A 20,401-nucleotide genomic window follows, 5' to 3' on the forward strand; every position below is an offset into this window, starting at 1 on the left:
GGCCCTCATTGTCGAGTAAAAAGAATGCGTTATTGAAATGACCAAGTGTTATCTTTTTTAGCATGCAAAGCAGAAGCAGTATTTGCATTTTAAAGAGCTTGAAATTATCCAGAGCACCCTTGAGCTTCCGATTCATTTGTTCATAAACCATATTTCTCTCAAGTGCTTAACTAACTGACATTTGAATAATTGCATTTGATATGTTAACGCATTTCATTTGCATATGCAGACTTTCAGTGAGAAATTGTGCCAGTGTGTACACCGAGAGAAAAGAGAGAATAAAATAGCAGCCAATAGAAAACAGTTTCTGGGCGGTTCTCGTCAGGTTTCCTTAACCGCTGGCTGCTGCTGTGGGTCCTTGATGTCGACGAGCGTCTCTCATCCTGCCGAGTTCCGAAATCTGCAGTTCCTGTGACGTCCAGCAGAGGCAGCAGCGAGTCAGTCCCCAAAGACTCCCATGTTAAAACTTTCCAGCAGAAATAAACATGTTTACAGCCTGATACACAAACTGATTGGTCTGTGGATCATTTCCCCCTCGTAACACCTGTTCTGTTTTAATAACTCACCTGTTTAAACTGTATTAAGGCTTAAAGGTTGCATTATTATGACTGTGTTTATTAGGGGTGCAACGATACACAAAATTCACGGTTCGGTTCAGTTCGATACTTTGGTGTCACGGTTCGATATTTTTTCAATACTCGACACTCGACAGTGCAGCCTAGGCGGAGTAGTCGAACGCAGATCCACTGAGTGCTCAACACAGACAGCATCGTCAGAAGAAAAGTTGATAAAATAAATTAAAAATTTTGTATTGTTCGATACATATGCGCACCGAACCGAAAGCACTGTATCGAACGGTTCAACATCGATACGCGTATCGTTGCACCCCTAGTGTTCATGATGTTATGAACATAAACTTAATCCTCCAACTTGACCACCTGTTGGATGCTAAGAGGTTAACACCCAGACTGATGGCCACTCTCTGCTCTACTTTCAGCCGCATTCACAAAACCAAAGGACAAAGCAGGCTCTCTGATTTTTTTCCTCAGGTTTTACAGACGTCACGCAGCAGCAGGATCGATGTTGGTCTCCAAAGAGAGGGGAGTGTGTGCCAGCAGCTGTGACATCATTAATTATTTAAATCTCTTTACAGAGTTTAACCTTTTCTCTCTTTGAATGTTAGACACTTCCTCCTGCGAAATTCCTCAAAACACAATAAATGAAATAAAAATCAGAATCCCTTCAATTTACGCACCATTTAGAAAGTTCACTCTGAGTCGGCCCATCGCTTTATGAAGTTTATTTTTAATTTAAAATGCATAAATAATTAGAAAATGAAACAGCAAATTCCTTTTCCAGAACAGTGCCATTGGTTATCAGGACTGCAGTTTTCAGTGTACGCCCACAACCTCACCCAGCCAGCCTCATTTGACAAGAGCTCCCTCAACCTCCTCACCAATCTGAATTTAACACCTGAAGTTATCATAATGTTCCCAACCAGCAAAATGACTCGGATGCTGAGTGCTTTAACCCGCTGTGACTGCTGGTGATGAGTAGATGCTTTTTAATGTGGAGCTGCAGCAATAAAAACAACTTTTAAATGGAGTGCGGAGGTGCAGACAGCTGTACGTTCAGATGAAACAAGGCAGATACAACAGGAAGTCGGCTGATTTTAAAGCGGCGGGCGATTTCAGAGGCGGCTGATCTGGCGATACCTGTGGTTACAGGTGGTTGCAGAGCTTTCCATTCATTCTGTGAGCAGCTGTTATCCTGCACGCGTGTTTTTGACAGATGCTAGGCTGTTTAGCCCCAAAGGGCTTTCTGAGCTTCCTGCTCGAAGTATTTCTCTGCAGTTACAAACTCTGTAAACAAGCTTGGGATCAAAACAAAGCTAACACTTGTGAGGTGTAAATGTTGCAGCAGATGTTACTGTGGCAACAGCGACTATCAGCTACCGGCGGAGGAAACCGGTCCGCTAAGCCAGCGGTCCCCAACCTTTTTTGCGATATGGACCCGTTTATGTCTGACAGTATTTTCACAGACCGGCCTTCAAGGTGTCGCAAATGAATACAACAAAATCAAACCAGTACTGGTACCAAAAAAAAAAGAATTATTCATAACACACAGGAAAAGACCCAGGGAAACCGAGTAAAGGATAAAAACCCTGAAAACCCGAGCCTCAACTCTCGCAGCCCAGTACCAAACGACTCACGGACCAGTACCGGTCCACGGCCCAGGGGTTGGGGACCGCTACGCTTAGCGAATTTCTGTCTCAGCGCATTTGCACCACTTTGCATGTTTGTGGTCTTCTTTTGCAGCTGGTTCAGTGAATTTTGGTCGGAGCGTGGTGAAACTTGGTGTTTTGGAATCGGTGAGAGCTAAGCTAGCTAGCCATTGTTTACATTGTTAGATGAAGTCTGGAGACTTTTTGGCTCGGCTGTGTGTGTTTAGTGGACTTTTGCACATTTACGTTAATGCTCTTTTAACCATTGGTGGTTGTAGAAATGGTTTATATGAGCATTTAGGTGAGTTTCTAAGGCTTTTGTTGTTGATATTTGCATAAAAAGCTTGACGTCATGGAGGGTTACATACCTCCTGAGGCTAGTCATAAGTGCCACACAGACACTGTAATCCTGTGGATACTGAAGAATAAAACTTGTGCTTTGCCAGCTAAACACTTTTGATTTCAGGCTGCAGTGGGAAATATTTGCATCGCATCAACTTCATTCACCTTTTTTCCCACCACAGTCTTCCAGTTCAAAAACAAAGAGATACTGCAAAGCTCAGCCACAGGCTCAGTCAGCACTGTTACCAGACACTGATGTAGGAGAACGCCAGTTTACTGTGTGGCTGTAATGAGAGTTCACAGTGTGGAGAAAGGGAGGCTTTGCTGAGGCTGAACGTCACAACCCCCCCTCTCCACACTCACACCCCCACACAGAGTCATGTTTCTATCACTTCAGAGGACTTTGCATCACTCACCTGCCACTGTTCATTCACAGCGCTGTCAAAGCTGTCCTTTGGCATCAGTACTGTGACAAACCGGGTGTATTGTGGTTGTGAGATGAGGCACCCTCCCATACTGTCAGATATGTATGCTTCTTAGGGATCTCTAGGCATCTTATTTGAAAGCTCTGGGTAGCTGTAAGTACACTTTTCATAAATTGCAACCCTTTGATGAATCATCTGCAGGTGAAAACAAGCAACACAAAGCTCCCAAATGGGACTCGCAAACTTTATTCATGCCACTGCCACTGAGAGCCCAGTATAGCTGTGATTGATGCATCAAAGCCACACACTGGAGGCCATCCATCGTCTTACCCACTTATCCAATAAAGGCTAAAAACTGACACCATGCTGCTGTTGCCCAATCAGCGTCCTGATCAACATTAAGCTAACCGAGGCCTGCACAGTCTGAGACGGAGCTCTTGGGTTTGTTGCACAGTCCGACCTCAGGGGTGAATTTTCCGGGGCATCCACTCCTGAGAAAATCAGGAGCTGTCTTGATTTTTTTTCCCTTGTGAATCGTTGTTCCCACTGTAGAATGAGGGACTTCATGTTATTTTGAAATGGACTCGTGTCCCTTCCCAGATTGATTTGCAGGGTCTTTGACACGCCTAAAATCTTTATTTTATAGCTTTTATAGAGCTACTTGGCTGATTCTCACTTAATCAGTGCATTAGGTTATCAGCACTTGGCTGCCAGAGGGTGGGCTTCAATCCACTGTAGTCCACAATCAAATGCCTTGCTGATGTGGACTACAGTTTTCCATCTACCTTCTTCCACTTATCCAGTTCCAGTCACAGTGCGGCTGGGTGGGAGGACAGGGCGAACACAGACAACATACAGACCTGCTGCAAAGCCAGACCATCACCTGCTTACCCAGCATGCATGTCTTTGGACTGGAGACCAGAGAGAAGCCATGCAGAGAAGTGGAGTCAAACCCAGGACCTCTTGCTGCATGGTGCTAACCGCTACACCACCGTGCCAACCTGTAGTTTCTGTCTCATGGCCAAATTCTCTGGTATATAAAAATAAAGGTTTTCCCTTCAATTTAACTGTGAAAACAGATCAACATTATGACCCCACAACAAAGTAATACAAACGCACGCACACACACAAACACACACACTGGGCAGCCTGAGTCTACTTGGCTCAGGATGACATTCCTACTGTATGACAGTCTTGTGGATTCTGTATCAGTTTTCAGCAGTTTGTGTGTTTATAGTATGAAGCAGGACAGACTCGTACCACTGCATGCATGAAAACACGCACACGCAGAGGTCACAGCTCTCCAGCCTTCAGTAATAGGACATCACGTTTACAGTCCATTACCTCTGAGCTGTGCAGCTCATCGTGTGTGCTGCCGCACGGTGGAAACGGTTCCTGCTGCCCGGGCTGGTTGTGCCTTCTCATTTCCGAGTTTTGTGTGTGGGAACAGAGCACTATTTTCAGAAGAACAGAGAACAACATGGTGTTTCATGGAGCAGAAACACAGTGTCAGGAGGGCTGTTTTAGTGGAAACTGATCCATGTGCAGTTCAGGCTGTTTGGAAAGACAGCAATCCACCGGCAGGCTGGGGTCTTCAGAGAGCGTGGGCGAGCTGGATAGCAGAGTTTGGCACAGTCAGTACCGGTTCAGTCCTCACAGAGCTTTTGTGAGAAAATGTGTGTGTGCAAGCATGTGAGAATGTGCTCCAGAACCCAGAAAGCTTCTATCACTCACCTACACAGGATTTTACCTTTTGAACCCACCAGATTTTTAGTGGGGGTACCTGCAGGTCTTATTTTTTCAGAGATGAGCTCCATTTTTGTGCGTTAAATAAGACTGCAGAGTTAGAAATCAAATGTTTCACCAACTGAATTTACTGTGGGACTGCTGTCCACTGTATTAATATAATTTTTAAGTGGTAAAATAAACGCTTACACAATTCAATACACTGTGGGCTGCTTGGTTTGACCACGAGCTCATGGCAGCTAATGCTGGCCTAAGAAAATAGCAGTGACTGATGAGTCTTTGCTTTTCTCCTTTTAGTATGTCACATGGTTGTGAAACGTTCTAATCAAATGAGTAAAAAGAGAAGTAAACAGACGTGACCCCGTTTCACACAGTCGTCTTTTCACAGCACACACATGAACCACCCGAGCAGCTTTTACCAACACGAGCATTTAAACAGAAATACTAAGAAAACTGATACATGTGTGAGGTCATATGTAACTGTGCAAAAAACATCGTCTGACTTTGATTTGTTTTATTTTGAAAACTCAGCAACTGCTGTTTTAGTCCACCTGCCAGTCAAATAGGCCACGCCCCTAATAATGCAAACTTTAAGCCTTTATACAATTTAACCAGGTGACTCATTCGGTGCTGAAGCCTCTGCTGGACATTAGAGGAACTACTCGCTTCATTTGTTCGTGCTAGCAGCTGCAGTGTAGTTAAATGCTGCACTTTATGCTACTAGTGTCCACATGGATGGTCACATGAAATGTGCCTAAAGATGTGTGTGAGATGTGTTAGTTATTGTGTTATTCAATTCAATTCAATTCAATTTTATTTATATAGCGCCAAATCACAACAAAAGTCGCCTCAAGGCGCTTCATAGATACAGAGAAAAACCCAACAATCATATGACCCCCTATGAGCAGCACTTTGGCGACAGTGGGAAGGAAAAACTCCCTTTTAGCAGGAAGAAACCTCCAGCAGAACCAGGCTCAGGGAGGGGCGGGGCCATCTGCTGCGACCGGTTATTCATTTGGATGGAGGTTATTTTTTTTTGTTTTTCAGTGTGGTTTTAGCTCACATCCTGTTCTGACATCTCACACTGTCTTGTGTCTGAAATCCTTATTTTGATGCCTTTAAAACAGAGGACTCGATAAAATGTCAAATGTAGGGTTTCCTGATAAATGTAAACACCAGACTAATTGATGCTAAAATCATCTCCAGATGTTTAGCCGTCTGAGCAGCTCTAACCCCATGCATGTGATTTTTGTCGCAGAAATCTAACAGGAACATCAGGAATACATTTTTCCATCATTTATGATGAGTGAGATCTTACAGAGATTTTGGAATTGTGGGAAATTCTGTTCATGTTGTAATCCGTGCATCAAACTAAATAGTGCATTTGCTGCCATATATTTGCAGTTATTATTTATGGTATAGAATGTGTGATTGTCTGCTCCTGATGGTGGTGCTACACCCACTGCACACATGGTGTCACAGCTGTGCTAACATGAAGGTGAATAAAACACAACTGATATCTTCCATCTTATGATATCTATCTCACCCCAACCAATCACAGCAGATGGCCCCGCCCCTCCCTGAGCCTGGTTCTGCTGGAGGTCTCTTCCTGTTAAAAGGAAGTTTTTCCTTCCCACTGTCGCCAAAGTGCTTGTTCATAGGGGGTCATATGGTTGTTGGATTTTTCTCTGTATGTATTATTGTAGGGTCTACGTTACTATATAAAGCGCCTGTTGTTGTGATTTGGCGCTGTGTAAATAAAACTGAATTGAATCGAGTTGAATCTTTCCCACCACTCCTGATGTTGTAACACTGCAGACCACAGGAACTGTGTAAAACAGACTCTAAATTATACTTGTAAACTGGATCTAGTATGTAATCTACCAACTAGTTCAATATATGAGTAAAAAAAGGTCATAGGGACTGAAAATGTTGAAGTAGAATTAAGGAATAAGTATTAAACGACTTAATTGCTCTGAGCGTTTGACTTCTCTGAGCATGCCTGTTCAGAGCTGCAGTAACAGTTACTTGGAAACATGTCCAGACATGTTAGGGACCTGCTGGCAGTCTGGATAAGGGAGTGATGAGGAGAGCAGGGAAAGAAATGATGAGGATAAACTACTTGGCAGTGCTTCATTTCTCTAGGTGACCAACTCAAACCAAATCTGCTAAAATGTACAGAAAAGCAGCAACAGTGTGGCTGCTGCTGCTTTTCTCATCACTGCCTATTAGAGTGACTTTTATACCTTCTGTCAGTTTCAGTCTCTCTGCTGTGTCTCCACTTTCAGACTAAAGCAGTCAGCGTGCAGCGAGCAGTCTCCCACATCATGCAGCAGTGTGGTCTAATGGGCTTTTAGAGTCAAACACAGTCAAACAATCATCAGTCGGCCTGACTGTTTCAGCGTCCTGAGCTGATCCCAGCGCACCACTACGCACCCCGGCACTGATTTAAGGCCATAGCTGCACTTTTAGTACAAGTGTGTAACTTTTACTGTGCTTTTGCTCAGCAGCTGCACTGTTACGGCACTTTCGGACCCATGTAACCCGTTTTTCTGGAATATCTGCCAGCTCTCTTTGAGTTTGGATGGGCAAGAACTTTTTTGCAGTGATGCAAACAGCCATGCTCGCTTCCTGACTGCCAGAATATTACATTTTTTGTGACGTCAACATGTTGTGTGGGTGTTGGTTACACGCCGGTCCCCAGCTGGTTGAAATCAGTTGACTCCCAGGTAAGTTGTTGCTCAGCTGTTGTCGAATGGTTGATGGAGGCTGCTGGTGGAGGTATACAGTGCAGCGCCATATGGCTTCCTCTGGTGATGGGTAACAGTCTTGGTACCACTTGGTGAAGCACTCCATCGGTTTTCTGCTGCACCCACCAACTCTGCATTCACCAACGAGCTGAATCGGTTCTACGCCCGTTTCGAGGTTAGCCAGGCGGCTAATACTATCTACCGCCTGACTACCGAGGACAGTGACGTCATCAGCGAGAGACCGGTGACCAGCATCGCGGAGCATGACGTCCGAGCGGCACTGAGGAGAGTGAACACAAGGAAAGCGGCGGGGCCAGACGGCATCACTGGCCATCTGCTGCGCTGCTGTGCTGACCAGCTAGCAGGTGTGTTCACTTACATCTTCAACGAGTCTCTGGCGAAGTCTGTGGTCCCCACATGCTTCAAAAGATCCACCATCATCCCTGTGCCCAAGAACAGCAAACCCTCATCCCTGAACGATTACCGGCCAGTTGCACTGACCTCGGTAGTAATGAAGGTGTTTGAGAGGCTGCTGAAGAACATCATCTCCTCCTCCATCCCAGACACCACAGATCCGCTGCAGTTCGCCTACAGATCCAACAGATCCACAGAGGATGCCATCGCCCACGTCCTACACACCACTCTCAGCCACGTGGACAAGAAACAGGGTAACTATGTGCGAATGCTGTTTGTTGATTACAGTTCAGCGTTTAACACAATAGTGCCCTGCAGACTGTTCACAAAGCTGAGGGATCTGGGACTTAACAGCCGTCTGTGTGCATGGGTGTTGGACTTCCTCACTGGCACTACTCAGGTGGTGAGGGTGGGCAAGTGCTTCTCCAACAGCATCACCATCAACACAGGAGCACCTCAGGGATGTGTCCTCTCGCCACTGCTCTACTCCCTCTACACTTCAGACTGTGTGGCCACCCATGGCTCCAACACCATTGTGAAGTTTGCTGACGACACAGTGGTGCTGGGTGCCATCTCCAACAACGATGAGGCGGCCTACATGGATGAAGTGAGAAATCTGGCATCATGGTGCCAGGACAACCACCTCCAGCTGAACGTCAGCAAGACCAAGGAGCTGGTGGTGGACTTCAGAAGGGGTCAGCACAGAGACTGCAAGCCCATTATCATCAATGGAGCTCCAGTGGAGAGGGTGCAGTCCTTCAAGTATCTTGGTGTCCACATCTCCTCAGACCTGACATGGGCTGCCCACTTTCAGGTCCAGACCAAAAAGGCTAGGCAGCGCCTGTATCACCTACGACAACTGAGGAAGTTCAGGGTCTCTCCAAAGATCCTCAGGATTTTCTATACAGGCGCTGTGGAGAGCATCCTCACACAGAACATGACATCGTGGTTCGGGAACAGCTGTGTGAAGGACCAAAAAGCTCTCCAGAGAGTGATCCGTACAGCAGAACGCTGCTGCAGGATTGCTCTCCCCCCGCTTCAGGACACCTACACCAGGAGATGCCGGACTAGAGCAGCGCAGATACTGAAGGACCCGTCCCATCCTGGCAACAAACTGTTCCAACTTCTGCAATCTGGTAGAAGGTTCAGCATCTTCCGGGCAAGGACAGAGAGACTCAAGAGGAGCTTCTATCCCCAAGCCACCCGTGCCCTAAACACACACACCCGCCCTCTCACATCATCTATAATTGACTGAGTCAGGACTCTTCCAGACACTCTAAACCAAGGCACAATGTACATTTCAATTCCTTTAATTTTAAATATGTTTATATTGTCTATCCTGTAAAATAGTCAGATGTCTATTCATATTAATGTACAGAATTCACCTGCTTGCTGCTACTACTGCACATTCACCCAGTGTATATACTATATATATATATATATATATATATGTATAATGTTCTTCCTCTACACCCCCCCCCCCCCCCCCCCCCCCAATTTTTGCACATGTCGAGGAGCGTGTCAGGCTACATTTCACTGTGTGTTATACTTGTATAACTATGCATGTGACAAATAAAGAACCTTGAACCTTGAACCAACACTTGTCTCAGGAGAACCTCAAGCAAATCCATCTCTGGCTTAGTTTTTTGTTTTTTCCATTGTTACTTTTGTTTTGTAGTAAATTTTCTGCGAGTGACTCTGCTTCCTGTTTACACCCCCGCCATCGTACCTGAACTACAGGTGTGTTAGCAAAGGCAGAGATTGTTTCACTCCTCAGCTCTCGTGCTCTGGGGGCCTCTGGATGCCTGCGGCCCGGGTCTCCTCCATCATGACCTGGGGGGCGGGGCTATGGCATAATAACATAATAGTGCAAAAGTAACATAACGAAACTGTTCACACAGTGAATGGACTGATTCTTATATAATGCTTTTCTACTCTCGCAGATTACTCAAATAATAATAACGGATTGCATTTATATTGCGCTTTCCTAGACATTCAAAGCACTTTACGATTCAACTATTCATTCATTCATTCTCACACTGGTGGTCTTCACATGCAGACTCGAGGGCAGGGATCGAACCCCTAACCTTCTGATCAGTAGGCGACCTGCGCTACCTCCTGAGCTACAGCCACCTAGTGGTAAACATGAGTAAACCGTCACTAGGTTTTGGATAAAGTGTACACTCACAAACCTGTCAGTATAGTATTGCAACATAGCATTTGGGTTTTCTAACTAAAATAAGAAAATAGGAACATAAACCATCATTATATGTGCATCATTATCATTATAGAGCCATCATTGCCAGACCTGGCCCACATCAGGTTGACATACAGTCAGTCAGAAGTGCCAGCTTGATGCCTGGGCCTGGGCCACTTAAACCACAATGGAGCCAGATGTGGCATGCCATCACACAGACAGTGTGGATGGAGCCAAACTCTCATCTCCAACTTCTAACTTGATTCTCAGGTTCTGGGATTTTTTCCCATTTCTAATCTCTTCAGGTTTGTGATGAGAAAATGTTTGCAGTCATTTCAGCAGAGCAGATATCATCACTCATGCTGAGGCACAGTTCAGCTGGAAAAGGCGATTGGGGTGAAGCAGGGTTGGGACACAAATATCAGTGTGTGCGACTGTCGGCTGGTTTGTGTGTCATTTTTGTTGTTTTATTTTCCAGATTCAGGGAGAATTCAACCCCACTGAATGCTGCCGTCTTTCTGCTGCTGCTCTGAACACCGTCACTAATATTTTGGATTCTGGTGGAAACCAGGCATAGAGATGACCCCCACTTTAAAACTGATGGTAGGTGATTTTCAATTTTTTCAGGTCAGCCTGTACATAAGTCAGACTGCCAACAAAACCAGAGCAAACACACACTCTTTAACATTGGCCCGGCACATGGCCGGGGTAATTGGCCTCTCCAGTGCTGCGCTCCTTTACAGCTCGAGCGACTAGAGACGATGAACGATGGCAGTGATCTGAAAGGAGAAGCAGCTGAGGGTCTGAACCGCAGACAGTTCGGTACATCACGAGCTCGACGGAGCGTTCACCTCGCCACGTCACCATCCAGGCGTTGGGGCGAGTCTGCAGCTTCACTGTGTCAGAGGATGGATATCAGTGAGAGTGTGATCCAAAGATTTCTCCCATTTTGTTTCGTTTTCCTGTGCTTCTGTCACTCGGACACTGGGAGGTGTAAGGTGGAGGTTATACCTGCTCACACAGGCGGACTACACCCAGCTGTAGTCCGCCTGCAGGATTCATGCAAACGTTTAATCTCTGTTGGTGCAGTCACAAAAGCAGAGGCCATGCAGACCTTATATATTCACAGATACTGAGACTATGAAACTTAACCCTTCAGAGCCTGAACCATCAAACAAATATTAGTGTTAATTTCTATCTTATTTGATGCATCAGGATTTTGTTACATTTATTGCCTACAAATGTATGATTTTGGTTTTTTGGGGAGGATAAAGTCTCTTAAAAGGTTAAGTATCTCATCACTGCTCATGAACACCTGAACCGCTAACATCACGCGTTCAGAGTATGTGCTTCTCAGTGTTCTCGGCGTTTCACGTCCGAAGGGTGGAACGTTTGCGTTTCTCACACAGCTCCTGGTTTCAGGGCTGCATGTGTGAAAGCGGCTCATGTTGTGTCTATAGGGACTTGCTAGAAAGCTCCTTCAGGGCATTTCTCCAGAAAACAGACTCAGCTTCACTCTGCAGAACACATTAGCAGAGAGTATTGTCTCAGCGGGGAAGGGGGGTGGAGAGGAACACAAACCTCTGGCTGACTGATGAATGAGCAGATACATAGACAGAAAGGTCATTCCCTCATGGCAGCAGACAAAACAGGCCATATGGAGACGGGGGGGGGGGGCTCGTGAAGGTACCCGGGGGTCTGCAGGAGGAAACTACACAACAATGACTTCTTCAACAAAGGACGGTGCAGACTGCTCTTCCTTCCTTTGGCATTTGCAACACGATGTAGAGGATGTGTTACCCGCGTGTAGCTGCCGATGCAGGAATCGCGGCTGCTGATCCCAGAAGGCTCGACGCTCCGTCAGGAAGATGTGTTTCCAGGATGTAACTGCACACTCAGGAGTCAGACCTGAAACTTTATGCTTTTAAGTCGCCACAGTACGAGCAGCCAGTGTCCACCGGCTCCTCAGATCCACATTTCAAAAGCCCAGGATGGTGAGAACAAACGGGAATGCCTGGAGAGGGCAGGAAATGAGCACGATGGCTTCAGCCATCTTTTATATACAGTCTGGGACAAGGCTGCTCGAACCACATCGCTCTCACTGGAATCTGTCATTTAAAATGTTTGTTTTTAGCTTTAAATATTACCCAGTCCAAAAGAAAAAATGATGAATAAATAGGGAAAAAGAGGTGGAGGTGGTGGGGAGTCGCCCTGGATTAGTGGTGATGTTGATTGTAGAGCCCATCAGCCTCCACAGTGGGCCCAGGACACAGTGGGGTCTTTATATATATACCAGTAGTTTTGATTTAATCATCACTGGAAGCCTAAATCCCTCTGAAATGAAGCCAGTCGCTCCAACATGGTTTGTGTTCAGCTCTTTGCTTTGTGCCACATTCTCCGACAATCCTATCGCCTCTGTGTCCACAACAAAAACTTTGATTTTCAGTCGTGCGTCTCGCTCTGAAGGAGCAGACGCACACTGAAGCTTCAGCTCAGAGGTGAGGAAATCTGCTTAATAATTTGGTTCAATTGACCCTTTAAGGCTTAGATCTCCACAAACGCTCACTAGCTCTAATAACTCCACACTCCCTCGGTGCCCGGCCTCCTCGGCTCAATAACAGCTACTGTGGTTTGCGGTGGACAAGGAAGGGGGAGGAAAGGAAGGAGGGGAGATGAATGAGGTAATGGCAGAGGTAGTCCAGCTCAGCTCGTGGAAAACAAAGGCAATTAATTTAAGAGCAGCAGCCTCCAACCGGGCCTGGCCTCTCTGCAAAGACACAGAAGCAGGCGGTGCGATGAGCTGCTGTGCCTGCCGCGCATTTCTATAGTCTTTACAACCTGCTGGGGTAAAGACAGGAAGAGGCTTTTTTACTGTCCGTGCTGATGCAGCAAAAGGAAAAACTCCCGAGAACCCAGTTTGAAGCTGCGTCGAGTCAGGCCGTGTGACGGTTTCCTGCAGGAGCTCAGAGGGAAAATATCTCATTTAATACTTTTAACAATCAATACAAACTTTGATTGTTGCAAACAGGATGAACTCTGTTTCCTCCTTTGTGGCAGCAATAAAAGAGTCGTTCTAGCGCTCGTCTTCAGCCCATTTATCACTGGACAAATGTATCATATACATACTGTTTAATAATAGCAGCGTTGCAGACGGATGTCTTTAAGTTGTCCCGTGTCACATTTCCTGGAGACGTTTTAATGCCTTTGTTGGCATCTCACAGCTGCTGTGGGAGCGTTTAGCAGGTTGATAGACGATCAAAGAAAATAAAAAGTTGGGCCATAAATCACGGCGAGTGTTGCTGCTCCATACAAAGTGGACATTAGAGCTGGATGACATCATCCCATCCGTCCATATCATGACCATTTACAGCAGGGGTGTCAAACTCAAATACACAGTGGGGCAAAATTCAAAACTGGAACAAAGTCGCGGGCTAACGTTAATATTTATTGAAACATATTTATTCCTCCAGATATAAGAATGAATCTTTTCTTATGGACTCAAACAAGTTTTGCTGAAAAACTGAATATGGAACAAGCAAAGCTTAATACTAAACAATATATATATTAGCTGTATAATACCAGTAGGCCAGCTCTGATAGTCATTTGGTATGGCTTCGCGGGCCAAATGTAATTAGGTTGCGGGCCAAATTTGGCCCGCGGGCCAGAGTTTGACACCTATGATTTACAGCAATCTTACCCAAACAGCATCAGCCTCAAGTGGCCGTTAGAGGAACTGCAGCTTTGGGCATTTGTGATCCCCAAGGACCTTCTTGGGGTCCTTGGGGATCAGGACCGTCCGGCCTTCAGTTAGCCATTCCGGGTGTCTCCCGTTAACTATCAGCTGGTTCATTTGTGCTGCCAGACGCTCGTGGAGTGCAGTCAGCTTCTTCAGCCAGTAGGCGTGAACCATGTCGGGCCCTGGTGCTGTCCAACTCTTCATACTGGAGACCCTTTCTTGGATATCTGCCACTGTGATGGTTACTGGACCCTGTTCAGGGAGGTCGCTGTGGTCTGCCCTCAGATCCACTAGCCACTGAGCATTGCCGTTATGGGTTGCATCCTTCTCCCATATGCTCTTCCAGTATTGCTCCGTCTCCAGCCTTGGTGGTGCTGCTCTCTTATTGTTCCCTTGCCACTGAGAGTACACCTTTGCTGGTTCTGTGGAGAACAGCTGGTTTATTCTCCTGCCTTCTATCTCTCTGGTGTACCTCCTCAAGCGGCTGGCCAAGGCTGTGAGTCTTTGCTTGGCAGTTTCCAAGGCCTCAGGTATGGACAGCTTGCTGTATTTCTTAGGCACCTTATTTGTCGCACCTTTCTGCAACTCTGTTAGTTGGCTAACCTCCCTCCGTGCTACTTTGATCTTGCCCTCTAGCCTCCTTCTCCATGGAGGGTACTGCCCCTTGTGGCTGTTCAACTTGTAGCCAAGCTGCTGCCGTATTGTAGATCAGCTTGTTAGTGTCGGTAATCGTGGTTGTAGGTATTGTCCGTAGTGCTGCATTAACATCATCTAGCAGACCTTCTGAGGGTACTTCACGTAATCTTGGTAACCGGCTACGGGGGATCCAGGTTTCAAGCTTGAAATTCATCCTGCTGGCATTTTAGCCGCGTGCTTGAAGCTGGACTCCAAAGATCTGGACCAGTCGCGGTCCTCTGGTCACTCAGTGGGGCTCCTTACTCTGTAAGTCACCAACAAACCAAACAGGAAACACAGCCTGAACTGTGTGTGTGTGTGTGTGTGTGTGTGTGTGTGTGTGTGTGTGTGTGTGTGTGTGTGTGTGTGGAGCCATCTTTCCCTGTCCTTCACAGCCTGTAAACAAGCCGGATGCTGCGTTAACAGCGCAAAGAACCAAACACAAGTCAGCGTTTCACGGTGTGAACAACATACATGACCTGGGGGCGGACCTCAGTGGGCGGACCTCAGTGGGCGGACCTCGGTGGGCGGACCTCAGCAGCCTGACAGCTCTGCCGTGTGTGTGTTTGATGGAGTGGCCCATTAGGAAGCACTCAGTCAGATCGCAGCCTTCCTCTGACACACCCAGGCGCATCATCCTCACTGTGACCCCTGACTGCCCACTTAGTTCCACCCGACAGTGTAACACCCACCCAAGACACCTGGACTAAACTCTGTTAGAGAAGGCCTTCATCAATCAGACACCCTCCCCTGTGTGTGTGTGTTCTCATGTTTCCTCTCTGCACACATTCACATATGCCGATCTTTACTTTGCTTCTTCTGGATGAAGACGGGGGTTGGTGTGAGTCCACGAGGGCAAAGAGGGAACGAAGGATTAAAGGAAGGATACGAGGATATGGAGCTGCAGTGATGCGACCGACCTCGATCTACATCCAGACGGTTTTCTGGTCAGGCTGTGAAAGCATGGGGCTCTGGGCGTGTCCATCAGATTGAACAAGAAACTCAAAAGCACAGAAAGAAGAAGCAGAACCGTAGATTTGTACTGAAGCACTGAGAGTCTGCCTGGCAGGAAGAGTCCAGCGACTGGAAGGACGGATTCATTATTATTACTTATTACTGCATGTTTGCAGAGCTCGTCATATTATTCTGACATGACTATTAATCCAGATGAACTTTACACTCATTTATCAGTTTTATATAAGTTAGAGGTGAGCACTGCTGTCTTACTACTTTAAATAGTTTGTGTGTGTGGTTTCAGAGTAGAGTCCATCCTGGTATTTGGGGGGATTCGGGACCAACGCGCAGGAATACTTGAGACCAACTCTAAAAATGCTTGTTTAATATCATCATATCTACCTTCAGCTATCATCCTAAAACACTTTGCAAACATCTTTTTTTCCTGGGAGCGTCGTGTTTGGAATTTTAAAGAAAAAAACATTTATTGATATTTTGCTGTGTTTACATTGTTATTAATATTTAAAAATTAGTATTTTTGATCATAAAAATGTATTTACTCACAAAAATAAAATGAAAACAATCAGCAAATATTTTAGAAATGCTCTGAAAAATTCAGCGAATAGAAAAATTTTCCGTCCCCCAGAAAAGCTGTCCGAGTGTTCGTTCTGCTGTCTGTCTATGAAGCTCCTTAACACTGAACAATAATCAATAATCAGTGAATACTCTCTGCCGTCGGTGATCCGCCGGCGTGTTTCACACTTACTGTAAAATGACCTGAAAATGAAATCTTTAGAAATAAGAATCAAAGAGCTCTTCAGTCACACGTGTCGTAAACGTGCGATGGACACGAGAACACACCCACAGACTTGCATCAGCCGAGGTCTCGCTGGACGAGCAGAGCCGGGACCGTCGGCCGGCCTATCAGAGAGGTTATCACACAGGCACGTGCTGTCTGATTGGACTAGGAGAGATGCTTTTGTTGCATCATTCAGCACACACATCTCTGTCTCTGCTCCACAGCATGTCTTTTTCCTGTCTTCCTTCTCTCACCCCAACCAATCACAGCAGATGGCCCCGCCCCTCCCTGAGACTGGTTCTGCCGGAGGTTTCTTCCTGTTAAAAGGGAGTTTTTCCTTCCCACTGTCACCAAAGTGCTGCTCACAGAGGATGGTCTGATTATCGGGGTTTCTTTCTGATATTGTGGGGTCTTTACAGTAAAAAACACCTTGAGGTGAGTGTTGTTATGAATTGTAATCGGACAGCTGCGTGGTTTCAAGTTCATTAATAATTGTACTAAATGTCACCTCGCGAGTTTTACAGTTGTGCACATGATGCGAGGTAGAAGCAGCCACGGTCTATAGACTGTATATAAAAGACAGACATCAACCCCATGTTGGCTTTTATGGAACCAGCAGTGACCATATTTGGATGAGAGGGCGGACGTTATGTCAGCTGGCGTGCCCGGTAAACACACCAACACGCTCTAACGACACCTCCACCGAGCTCCTGAGATTGATGATGCTCAGCAGCACTTCTGTTTCGGCACGCATGAGCGCGGCGTGCACAGAAACACCCGAGCCGACTCGGCTTCAGCTTTCAGGACTCACTCCTGCAGCGCCTGATTGGTTGGTGCCGAGTCCATACAGATGTCGTACCAATGAATTATTACGAGTAAATTAGTGAAGCAGAGAATGACGCGGTGCGATTGAAACACTCATTTATTCATTACTGAATGCTGCCATGTGATTGGTCAGTATCTGTGCACGGATGAACTTTTACCTGAAAACAAAACAATCTGTTTTAAAAATATAACAGACTTTGTCATCGATGTATTTCATCCTCAGTGTGGACACATTATTCACTCCAAGTTATCACAAAAACTAAAAATGACAGGAAACCCTGCAGTTTCAGTGTCGTCGGTGACGGTGCTGCGCTCGATGTCAGCGGCGCCGCCGTCTCCCGAGGAGGCGTCCGGGTTTCCTCTATTTGTTCTTGCCGAGCGTCCTCTGTTTCTCGGCGTGCTCCACTATCTTCTCCTCCACGTACAGCCCTTTGCGGCGGCGGACGGCGTTCATGTATTTCAAGGCCTGGTTTTCAGAGTCGGCCTTCTCGCCGAAGTGCAGGTATTCTTCCTCGGTGGTGGGAACCCAGTAAGGATCGCTGCTGATCACCTGGGACACAGACGACGGACACAGACGGGATCAGTGTCTTCATCTGAACACAAACCACAGAGCTGCGTACCAACATCTACAGTATCATAAAAACATAAACCAACCAAATAATAATCACACGAGACGCGAAGCCAGAGGGACGGCTCTGCAACCGTTTCCGTCACCATGGTAACTTGTCACCTGGTCTGGGGCAGCTTATGGTTTTTGGATAAACGTCACAAAAATAACTCCTAATCCTAATATCTGCTGGAATTAAATCTACAGGCACGCGGCGAGGACGTGGACCGGGCTGGGGGGGTTGGACCTGAATGTCAGGAGTTCGGCGCATCGCAGCGTCTCAGCTGTCGAGTGAAACGGCGGTGCTGACGGCGCACCGGGCGGTAAAACGAACAGCTTCCTGCTCTCGTCTCAACTTTTGCTGTTGTTCTATATTTTTATTGATCTCCACCAACCACGGATAACACCTGTGAGGTGGGAGGAGCCAGCAGGTTTTCATGTGAGCGTGCACAGAGCCTGGGTTAACAGGCCGTGTGAGCTGACTTTGAGGTTTAGTTGAGCTGCGAACAGAAAGCGTGGCTTCCCAGTACAACCACAGTGAGCTGAAATGTTAAGTCACAGACAAAAAGACGCGTCGTGATGATCCTCAAAGTCCCGCCAGGACGTTTCCTCCTGCTTCCATCTAAATGCTGTGAGACTTCTCGGGATGCGACTCCAGCTAACATTCCTGACTCGCCTCAGTCAGCTGATAGTCTGAAATATCAAATGATGTCTTAAATGATATAATCAATGAAACAAAAACTGTTGATCCACTGAGCGACATTTGGATTATTAGTTTCATAAAGACGGCAGCAGCTCCTTCTGCACTGAAAGGACTGTTAGCGTGCACACACACACACACACACACACACACACACACACACACACACACACACACACACACACACACACACACACAGCTACAGTAGCACCAGTACACTGGGGCACCTGGCTCTGGTTACACTGGGGCAGATGGTAGTGAGCGAGCTACAACAACGGGCGGCTTGCAGGAGGCAGCGCACACCACACGTGAGCAGCATATGCCGGAGCACAAAGGGACGCAGCAGGAGGGGGCGGCGAGGGACGAGGCGTCCTGCAACAGTCAATTAAGCCGGTGGACGCACAGAGTCTCAGACGCAGGAAGACGTTAAGCTCGTTTCGGCTGATCGTTCGCGTGGAAACGACACAAAAGGCAAACACAAACTAAAGTGACGTCATAGAGAAGCGAGGACGGCGCACGCTAACAGATGGACGACTAATCGTCTCTGTGTAGAAACACAGTTTTCATGCGCAGCTTTTTTTCCTGCTGTGTCACATTTTGTCTCACAAACACATCAGGAACATCACCGAGACCGCCGCCGTGGGCGATTCCACGAATGCTTCGGCCTTTTCAGAGCCCCCGTTGGTCGAACGAAGTTCAGCGGGAAGTTACCGAAAGCAGGCGGCAACGTCAACGTGCAGGAAAAGATGAAGAAGATAAAAACACGACTGCAGCGTCGGAAAACTGAAGGAATCACTCGTGAAAACTGCCGCAGCAGCTCTAAGAGCAGAGGCTTCACACGCTCCCTGCCACGACCTCGTTGTTTCGGTCACTAACCGAGCCTCGGGACCATAGGTGAGGTCAAAGGTCATATTGTCAGCAACAAACACCTCACAAATGCACCTGGCTTATACTGAATCCATGTTGGAAACAATCGGTTCAACGGGCTTCATGAACGAAACACGTTCTCAGGCAGCAGAGCGGAAATCTGCAGAAACATGGCGATTTGAAACCAAAACATGACCTGCTCCAGGTGGTTATGTGGTCAGCATCAGTTACCGTGGTGATTTGGCTGGGTTTTGACCTTTAACCTTGAGATTACAAAGTGATAACTGACATCGATTTTTCTGACCCCCCGAGCGTCGTCTGCAGTTTGTCATCAGTTAAAATCTGCATTTATTATTTGTGAGCAGTAGCTGTAGACTGTAGCTTATTTATTAGCTACAGTCAGGCTCTGAGTTTTATCAGGCCTCCAAAAACCAACAATGTGTCGCACACACGCAGACGCACACATGTAGCGGCAGACAGATCTCTCGGCCGATCAATACGCGACTCGCTCGCACAATTCTCCGGCGCGCAGCTCGACAAAAGCTCCATTCTGATGGAAATCTAATGTAAACGTCCCCACAGGAGCCACTAAACCTTCCAGTTACACAACAACGCCACGCTGACAATCACCTCTCCGCCTCGCCGCTCATTCATATGTAAATCCGATATCCCGGTCATATCAAACGGCTGTCAGAGGAATGCTGACATCGGCACTGAGCAGCGGGACGGTCCTGAAGCTGGGGGGGTGGGGTCTTTGTGAGGACGCGTCTGCACAGAAATGAGATCAGACAGACAACTTTTAATGAGGTGAAGACAAAAGGCAGCGAGACAATGAGGCTGCTGGACGTGTGTGTGTGTGTGTGTGTGTGTGTGTGTGTGTGCGTGTGTGTGTGTGTGTGTGTGTGTGTGCGTGTGTGCGTGTGTGTGTGTGTGCGTGTGTGCGCAGCTACATGTGGTTTCAACACTGATGTTTGGACGGGACACTGATCTGTTATTTTAAAAGACATCAAACCAGGACGCAGGACCAGGCTCCAACCACCAACACCTGCCTCACCTCAGCCGATTCATAGATGCATTAAATCTGCACTGTCGACGGTCCTTCTTTGACCTTTGTCGCCTCACTGCCAGGACAAAGCGCCG

The 20,401-nt window shown here is 46.9% G+C and overlaps 1 protein-coding gene across 1 annotated transcript in view; it reads right to left on the reverse strand.

Moving 5' to 3' along the window:
* Positions 1 to 17,166: 17,166 nt before the first annotated feature.
* efl1 (elongation factor like GTPase 1) overlaps positions 17,167 to 20,401 on the reverse strand; it is a 72,308-nt gene continuing 69,073 nt past the window's right edge. The window contains exon 22 of the mRNA XM_026176958.2: positions 17,167 to 17,637. Within this exon, the coding sequence (XP_026032743.2) occupies positions 17,449 to 17,637 (189 nt within the window). The 3' untranslated portion in view covers positions 17,167 to 17,448. The remainder of the gene's footprint in view (positions 17,638 to 20,401) is intronic.

This window comes from Astatotilapia calliptera, chromosome 1 (genome assembly GCF_964374335.1).
Source record: "Astatotilapia calliptera chromosome 1, fAstCal68.1, whole genome shotgun sequence".
Lineage (NCBI taxonomy): Eukaryota > Metazoa > Chordata > Actinopteri > Cichliformes > Cichlidae > Astatotilapia > Astatotilapia calliptera.